The 9,017-nt window shown below is 41.1% G+C and overlaps 1 protein-coding gene across 1 annotated transcript; it reads right to left on the reverse strand.

Annotated features, from left to right (window-relative positions):
* Positions 1-800: 800 nt before the first annotated feature.
* Positions 801-6,713, reverse strand: LOC146989051 (alpha-2-HS-glycoprotein). Its single transcript, XM_085774971.1, has 7 exons — positions 6,464-6,713; positions 5,287-5,397; positions 5,068-5,155; positions 4,029-4,195; positions 3,431-3,538; positions 2,684-2,770; positions 801-1,898 (listed from the first exon to the last, which is right to left on the reverse strand). Exons 1-7 carry the CDS (start codon positions 6,686-6,688, stop codon positions 1,365-1,367), a joined length of 1,320 nt encoding a protein of 439 aa, XP_085631097.1. The 5' UTR covers positions 6,689-6,713; the 3' UTR covers positions 801-1,364.
* Positions 6,714-9,017: the final 2,304 nt, after the last annotated feature.

Consider the following 9,017-nt stretch of genomic DNA (forward strand, 5'->3'; position numbering starts at 1 on the left):
ACGAGACTGCTACACCCCTGGCCTGTGGGTTAGGCCTGTCTTGTCCACATTTCATCTGTTGTTGATGTATAGGTCAGTGTAGCTGTCGCCGGACTTCACTACTCATGTTTGGTGAGTGGTTTTAAAGAGGATAAGTTCCTGACCGAGGCACTGAGGCACTGAGGCACTTTGTTTATTGGAGACTCTCCTGAGTGACACTCCGACCACATAAGGGATGACTTATCGCATCTCCTCTGCTCCAGCTCTGGTGGCTGTGTTGAAAAATAGGCCACTCTGGGTAAAATCTGTAAGCTTTTAAAGCTTTTCCCGAGATGTTTTGCACCTGTCTTTCACTTCGGTGCTGTTTGGCACAGTCTCGACGCTAATAAACCCAGATTCTCCTCTGCTTCACTGTGTCCCTGTAAAGCTGTCCCTAGCTGAGTGGTCATGTTGTCTTTCTCCACAACGATGCTGGGGAGTATAATGTTATATACTTTCCTCAGTGTAATGTTCAAACCAATTAAAATAAGGCTCTTGTTGTGGAGTAAAAGAATTTCCTTTAAAGTTAAGTTAAGAAGAGTTCCAATTAAAACATTAACAAAGCTTTCTTTTACTCAAAATAATGTTTTGTCTTTGCTTACTGAGTTCTTTTGGGGCATTTTTTTCTCTCAAACAATAGTTTTTGTGTTTCTTTGCTGCACTGTGTCAGCTCTGTTTGCTTCATATGTTTGAAGAGGAACTCAGTAAAATTATTGCTTGTCACGGCAGAGTGTTACTGTCTGTGTAACTGGGAAATTAACTGCACAAATGCTGCCGCTATAAAAACGCTTTATTGTTTATTTATCCACTGTTTCAAATAAATGACAGATGTCAGAAATGTCCATCACGGTGTCCCGGAGCTCACAGTGATGAGCGACACTTCACAAATGTTCAATTTAGAACGATATAAAACTCTGAAAAAGCTGAAAGGCACCACTTTTATGAAACTGGAATTATAGCAGCAGGGGTTTGGCTTTGTCATTTTCTCAAACAGTTAATTGATAAGGAAAATAGCTATCAGCTAACTGATAAATCTAGGTTTTTCTACCAATATCTTAGTGTTGTCAGATTGCAAGTTTTCCCCAGTAATTGACAGGATTGAAACCAAGATTTATTCAATATTTGAAGTCATTTTCAAATACGTGTGCTTAAGCCATGGACGCCTTGGGAGCACTGTAACGGTTGCAGCAGAGAGGTCATTTCATGGCCAGTGAAAAAGAGACAGTATTCCTCTCATTAGCAGAAATTATTACAGGCCTCCAGCGACAGGGAGCGGAGCAGTTTACCAGGCAGCTGTCTCACTGGATAAATTAAAGATGAACAAATGGACTCCTGAGCAGCGACGGTTAAACTGTGGTGTATCGAGCTGGACCAGGACAGGAGCGGAAAGGTGAGAGCCCACCGGGGAAATCAGACAGGAAGACAGGCTTGTGTGTGGGTGAGGCCTGTGTCAAAGCCTGGCGTTTCTTGCGGTCGTGCTTCTGGTAGCGGAAGTTAAAGGGCGGACGCAGCGCCAGTGGACCTCCGACTTCTTCTGAGGAAGAATCGGCAGTGATCCCGGTCACTGGTGGTGGTGGTGGTGGTGGTTGCTGCTGGTTGATTAGGCCTTCAAAGGACTCACTGGAAGAGGAGCTGAGGGGAATTGATGGGTTAACCACAACAGAGGGGTCAAAGGGCTGAGGGTGAACGGGTGAGGGGTCAAACGGCGCTGGCTGGACAACAGGGAGCGATGTTGGGGCAGAGGGAACAGGCTCCGGGTCAGAAGGAACAGGCTGCGGATCATTAGCTGGGTCATCGATCCAAGCAGGGAAGGTTGGGCTCACGGGGTCAGGGGGAAGGTCGTGAATCTGCGGCTGCAGCGGTCTAAGGATGTCCACATTCTGCAGACAAACAGATCAACAGATCAACAGATCACACTCAACTGACGCGTCACAGTCTGTCTCGCTCAACTATAGCTGGAAAAAAAAAAAGAAGAGCTCCAGTTTTGCAATATTATACGACACACCACAACTCCAGACAGAAGCGAGAAGACAGCATAATTATAGTACAGAACCATACAATTTGAAATCTCACACATATGTTTAAACATGCAAAAGAACAACACACACATTTGTGGACACAAGCAGAGCATGTGAGAGATATGACGAAATGATTATATGGCCAGTGGCAACTGCTTAAGGTTGCTTAAGTAAAAAGTCTGAATCAAAACACAGCATAAAACGTTCATCAAATCTAGGTCACAACTGTGAAACGACTGTCACTTCCTCACCACATTTCACTTAAGTGTTTGCACTTTTACCCACTCTGCGTCTTTTCATTCAGTCAAATGTGCACTTCTTTTCACGGATTTTGACAGTGTGGAAAATGAAAGGGTATTTTACTGTACTAGTCTGTAAATTGGATTTCACATGCAATTATTAATTATAATTTACTTGTTAATCTATGCAAAGAAAAATCAATAAAGGCTTTGAAAACTGTTGAAATATTTCTGTTTCATGTCAACAAGCTGCAATTTTCCGTTCTCTTCAAACTATCTGTCAATTCGGACACACAGTATGTAATAATTGTATACATTTGTTGTCACTTTTTGGTTATTTTGCAAAATTACTGCTGCCACTTTGGTTTAAATACCTCAGATATAAGATGGTAAATAAATATTCCCTACCTGTACTTTGTACATCTCACAGGACACCCGGACATCAGAGTGGGCGTTGATGTCTCTGTGCACAGATCCTGCACAGAAACCTGCAGTCTGAGAGCAGACAACAAGACGTTTTAGATTATATATATTTATACAACAAGAGGATGTGAAGAATATGAAAAAAAACAAACAAACAAACAAACAAACATATAAATAAAAAAGAGACCTGTCAGACACAATCTTATTACTGCAGCCTTTTTGGTGATGGCAGTTTTTAAAGTATAGTCTGTCATCTCATCAAGTAGCTTTTCCAAGGACGGTAAACAAGATGCTGGCAGGTCGATGTTTATTTGGGTTTTAGGAACAACATTCATTAGTGTCATGGCTGTGTCAGATTGTTATCATTTTAATCCTCTTTTTAAATTAATGGAGTATCACTCCATGACATTGCTGGTCTGAGTCTTTTTGTTTATCCGTCTTTGGATTTAAATCAAAAACTGAAATGATAAGCAACTATTTTTCAGTGGATTAAAGTAATGTCCTTTTTTAAATATAAGTGAATAACTTCTGTACAGTATGTGTTCAGCTGAAGCTTCATAAGATAATAATGATAAACTATCTACTCTTATCTATAAAATTGGTTTGCACAGAATGGAAAACGAGACAGTTTTTCTTGTAACTCAAGAAAAGTTGAGCTTTTGAAGATCGACATTTTTCTCAAAACAGCAGCACTGTGTTTAATATGTCAAGGTAATGTCTTTGAATATGCACCTCTGTGTCAGAGTTGAGTGTCACTTGCTGGCAGGTGCCTCTTTCGGTTACTCCCTCTGGACACTGTTGGACTGTGTACTCCACGAAAGTGGCTTTCACGGGCACAACCTGCAATATAAAAATAATAGAGTACGAAAAAGGACAAAGTGAACAAATGAACACACACTGCCAGATATACAGATATAGAAGAGATATGGTCTTGTGCTGTAATGTAATGGCTGTGAGCTCGGTTTTAGAGCTCAAAAGATGTGAGATCATATGCAAAGAGGAGCAATATGCTGAGCTTGATTGCCCAAGAGAACCATTCGCTTTCTCATTTGCTCCCAAAACAAAAGCCCGACCAGACAGTAAGGTCTAAAGTGCCTTCAGTAATCCTTTGCAACCTTGCCAGACTTGCATCATTATGGTTATTATGGAGCTGTAATGGTTCTCATCTTGCACACAGACGCTCAAAGGTGCAGTGTACCGTCTGCTCATGCACATCTAGAGATTATTCTTAAGTGTAATTTTTCAATAAACACAACATTCAACACATTGTTGTGTAATGAAATCAGCCCAGGAGCGTTGTTTCTCACATCAGAGCTAATAAGCACGATACCTGCTCTGCAGCTCTGGTGATCCTCTTCACACCGAGTCCTGCACCAAGTCTGGACTTTCTCTTATATGACGCCAGAGTCGCCTGAGCGGCGCTCACGGCCTCGGGGCTGTCTGCAGAAAGCAGGAGGGGGCAGGTCGGACAGATCCTCTGGAGCTTCTCAGGAGGATCTGCAGGGAGCCGTAGCACAGATGGTTAAGGAGACAATTATGTTTAAATTACAAGAAAACAAGATAACAAACATGCAGGCCAGAAATGCATGGACACTGTAGATGTTTGGTAATATGCATCATCATACGCACAGATGTTTTTATACTGAACAGGTGTGAACAGGTAGTTGTAATGGAAGAACAACTTACAGCTTCAAGACTGTTAACATAACATTAGCATATTGTTGAGCACAGGTCTAAATACCAAATTAACATAGGGCCTTTAGATGATCTAAAATCCTTAGTTTAGCATCAGAGCGAAACCAACAGACATTTTTATGGCTGACACTTTGATTTGTTATAGCAGGTGTAACTAATTACATTAATCTAGGCTCAGTTCTATTTAGATGTTCCAGCAAATTGTTTCTAACGTTATTAGTTACGCTTGTGTGTGTGCGCGTGTGTGGCAAATTCAAATATCTACACTGAGAAATTTCTGCTCTATTACACTTGAGCCTTTGTTAGTTTAATTCTTTCAGGACTCCACAGGATGCTGCATGTATTGATTAAGCTGCAGGAGGAGGAGGAGGAGGAGGAGGAGGAGGCCTATTACACATAACACAAAGTGGTACAATCTGTATAGTTTAGATTTTCAGTAATATCAGCTTGTAAAGTTTGACTTGATTTGATAACAAAGAGCCTCTTGAGCACACAAGCGTTTTATTTTCTGTGTACAGTCTGCTGGAGTTTCTATCAGACTGGTGCATGACCAAATCAAAACACAGCATCAAACATTCATCAAATCTAGGTCACAACTGTGAAACGACTGTCACTTCCCACCACATTTCACTTAAGTGTCATTGTGAAAACACAGTAAGTCGATGTTACCTTACCTGGCACCAGAGTGCAGTCGTAGCTGTACAGGTAGGAGTAACCCTCTGGCGTGTGGAGGATGGTGGTATTGCAGTTGCCGGAGATTTGCTGAAAATAATAAAACAGTAGTAGTCACAAACACTGATATCATATAGAAAGATTTGGGAATATGTGATGTAACTACAAACAATAAAAGTTAAAGTATAAAGAGGACTTTTTTTGTGTGTGTGTGTTTGTACCGTCTCCATGAATGGTCTGACGTCACAACGTTTCCATGGTTTTGGGCTGCCCACATGACACTTGGTCTCCAGGACTTCCAGGTCCAGATAATACACATTGCCTGCTGGGCCCTGACATGCACAGTGTAAACACGAATGACAAACAATGATGACAATTCAGATTTCCAGCAGCAGCAGCACAATACGATAAAATAAAAACATGACGTGATTTTCTACTGTTTCTATCTGAGGCTCCAATCTATAGGAAAAGTCCTGTGTCAGGTACCTTCATTTGTTCAGTTACATCTTAAAGGAGCCATTTATGAGGTGCTCTGTGTAATTCCCTCTGTCACTTTGTTCAATATTGATCCCCGACTGTGGTGCTGAAAACAAATGTTAACACTTTGGCCAGGTGTAACGGCAGCTTTGAGGTCATGAAGTTGAACTGAGCCTCTTAAAACCTGATCTATCCCACAGTCGGGCTACAATAGCCTTCAGCTGCTGACAGCGTGACGTTCATAAAGCCTGTTGTGCAAGGTTTGTCCCAGCAGTCCTGGACCAAAATGACCTGCACTTTATTAACAGACTCTTCCATCCTAAAGGCCTTTTTTCATGAGGCGTGAAAGAGGATGGCTTCTCACTTCACGACATAAAATCATGTACTTTAACGTTGCATTTATCATAAGCGACATGCACTGATGGTGGTCGTTCACAGCAAAATGCAGACAACAAATATTTATTGTTGTTTTTAGGGCTTTAATGTAACTGCTGCTGCTATTTTTCATGTTTTTGATGTAGTCCAGTGGTTCCCAAACTGAGTGCTGGGGACTCCAATAAGTCCTTGAGAGGCAGAGTTTAATTTTATCATCATTTCCAGAGTCAGCGCATTGTGACAGTGTAAGAGGATGATTTCTGATTAGGACTTTGACTGTGCGCAGTCTTTTCTAACAACAAAACATAAATCTTATCAAATGGAGTCCCACTGACATGAAGATTGGCCACGGCTGGTTAAATCTATCAGTGTGTGACTCCTTTGTCACAAAGGGTGTTAGGGTATCTCAGCCACAACACATGACAAAATAACCTTTCCACACCACTTCCTTTGTTAAACATGGACAAATCCCCCACTGATAGAGATGTACAAAAGCCCACATGCAGTTTTTTTTCCTCCCCACTGAGCATTTGTCTCTGTACTGACCTGGGCATGCAGGTGGACATTTGCAATGCGGTTGAGGGCAAACTTATAGCCATCGTTGCGATCTTCATTGATGTAAGTGACAGCCAGGCGAGACAGCTTCTCCACCGCTTTGTCATTACAGGGGGTTGGAACTGGTTCACTTGGCACCAGTGCAAAACCTTCACCGTGCACAACTGATAGCAGGGATAATAACAGCAGGAATAACGTGCAGACGGATTCATCCATGGTCGCACAGGTTCAGAGAGGATCTAAAAGACAGAGGTGGTTTAAAGTCAAGTTTGTTCTCTGGTGTTTGCGCTCAGCTGAGGGCCGTGACTTTTGGAATCAAAACAGGGCACAGATGCTGGAACGGAGCCAAGGACAAAGTTTATTTAATGGCAGGGACCGGACATATGTGAATGAATGTCTCAGAGAGTTGTGTACTCTGAGGGGCCTTCATTCACAGACAAACAGAAGGAATGTCAAAAATGTATTTGCACAATACTGTATACTGCATATCCCTGCAATGATATGACTGAAATGTTTTCTAACAAGAAGAAATCTTTATTTATACAGCACCTTTCAAAACATACAAGCAGATAACGCAGTAGAAATTCCAACCCACACTTAAAGCACATCTTTAAAACCATCAACTATCAAATGGTATTTCATAGAGTTGATGCAATAGCCTACTTATTGAACTGTGGAGTGTCCTTCTTTACATTTATTAAGAAATTAAACTATTGTATGTGTATGTGAGGGATTATTCTCAGTCTGTCTAATCCCTGCTGAAATGTGTATGCTCCTCATTATATAAAACCAACACCAAAGACTCACTGTACTGTACATAATGGGTCTTTTATTGAGGCCGTAGTAACACCAGGTCGCCACTAGGGGTCACTGTGAGTCTGAGGTGCTCTACTGGCAGGGGGCTATGGGAGAGCTGTTTGTCCACCAGGCAGAACTGGGTTAATGATTCACTGATATCCAGTTAATTACTTCCAGCTTTACACTTGCTGTTGTCTTAGGACCTTGTAACTCTTGTATCTGTGTTTTTTGTTTTTTTGTTTGGCCTGAATTTTACAGAAACACCGAGATGGCCCTTTAATCTCACTGCATTTACTTCATCATCTTTAAATGAGCCATGGTAGCCTATTTATTTCAACAGCTTCACTTCAGTGGGTTATAATGTGAACCAAAAAAATATTTTGAACAATCTACAGTATTACAAATGTGACGTACAGGTTTTTGTAATGATCATTATCATCATTATTATATATTAGCCTGATATTTTTTAGGCAGTAAACAGGGCAACCAGGCTTGACTGTGTGCTATGGGTGGGGTTCCCACTTTGTAGCAGTCAGATTGGTTCCATTGTTCACGACAAGGCCGATTAATGTCTGTGACTGCAGTTGAGTACAAACCTTTACACAGTCACACACACATGCACGCCACACGCACACACACACACACACACACACACACACACACACACACACACACACACACACATACACACAAACCTGTAAGTCCAACACAAACACACATTTCTAGGTAAATCTCTCAAACAAAAAACACAAATAACTTTTAAAAAAATCTTTTCTGTGTGAGAAAATGTGCTTTTTTTTAAGCAATTGTGCAACCTTCTGGTGGAGAGTTGATGAGGGGATTTATACCACTATCACCACCATCTGCCTGTTAAATCTGGAGCTGCATGGGAGAGAGAGTTAGCATAGTTTAGCATAAAGACTGGAGACAGTGGGGAAGCAGCTATAGCTAGCTTGGCTCAGTCCAACTGTAACAATACCATAACTTCTAAAGATCATGCACTAATACCTACGTTGTTGTATCCCATTTGTTTAATCCATATAAAAAACCAAGGTGTTAAAATGGCAGTTCTCTGTTCTACAGGGGATTATGTGTCAGACTATTTGGCTTGGAGCAAAAAAAGACGCATAATCCCCTGTAAAATGGTGAACTGTCATTTTTACACTTTGGTGTGGGTATGTATTGAGCAAATATATGTCGCCTTTTGTTACTTTTGGACACGGTTCCCCTCTGTTTCCTGTCTCAAGTCACTACTAATATAGACATGGAAATATATCAACCATGCAGTTAGTTCTCAGATATAGGCTAGACTGTGCATCAGTCTAAAGTAAATAGATGTGGGAGGTTGTAATTGGATGCTTTTTAAAGATTTCCACAACACAGCACCTACTGTTAGATTAAGACCACTCCAATCCGACCTTTAGACTCTGGCTGTACAATAGTATATCTACTGTAAATGAAGATTTAGCCACATCATTGACATCTATCCAAGAAGATGGGATGCTGTCTAAAAAATGAATAGAAACAGAATCTGATTTGCAAAAACATTTAAACACCATATTTGTTTGAAACTATTGCAAAAAAGATCCCCACAAAAACATGTCAAGCGTTGAAATGGAGGAATTTCATACTCATTTACATGCTCATTTTGAATTTTACGCCAGCAACACATTTCAAAAAAACTTGGGACAGGGTCATGTTTACCACTCTGTTGCATCACCTCCTCTTTCAACAACACTGTGTATGC

Source organism: Trachurus japonicus, chromosome 4, assembly GCF_045865225.1.
Source record: "Trachurus japonicus isolate A0001 chromosome 4, Traja_1.0".
Lineage (NCBI taxonomy): Eukaryota > Metazoa > Chordata > Actinopteri > Carangiformes > Carangidae > Trachurus > Trachurus japonicus.

What these genes read in the sequence shown, in the direction of transcription:
- LOC146989051 (XM_085774971.1), bottom strand. Translation starts at nt 6,688, where the DNA reads ATGGATGAATCCGTCTGCACGTTATTCCTGCTGTTATTATCCCTGCTA. An exon ending in TCACCAGAGCTGCAGAGCAG is followed by an intron (nt 3,539 to 4,028) that starts GTATCGTGCTTA and finishes TTTATATTGCAG; the next exon opens with GTTGTGCCCGTGAAAGCCAC. An exon ending in CACTCAACTCTGACACAGAG is followed by an intron (nt 2,771 to 3,430) that starts GTGCATATTCAA and finishes GTCTGCTCTCAG; the next exon opens with ACTGCAGGTTTCTGTGCAGG.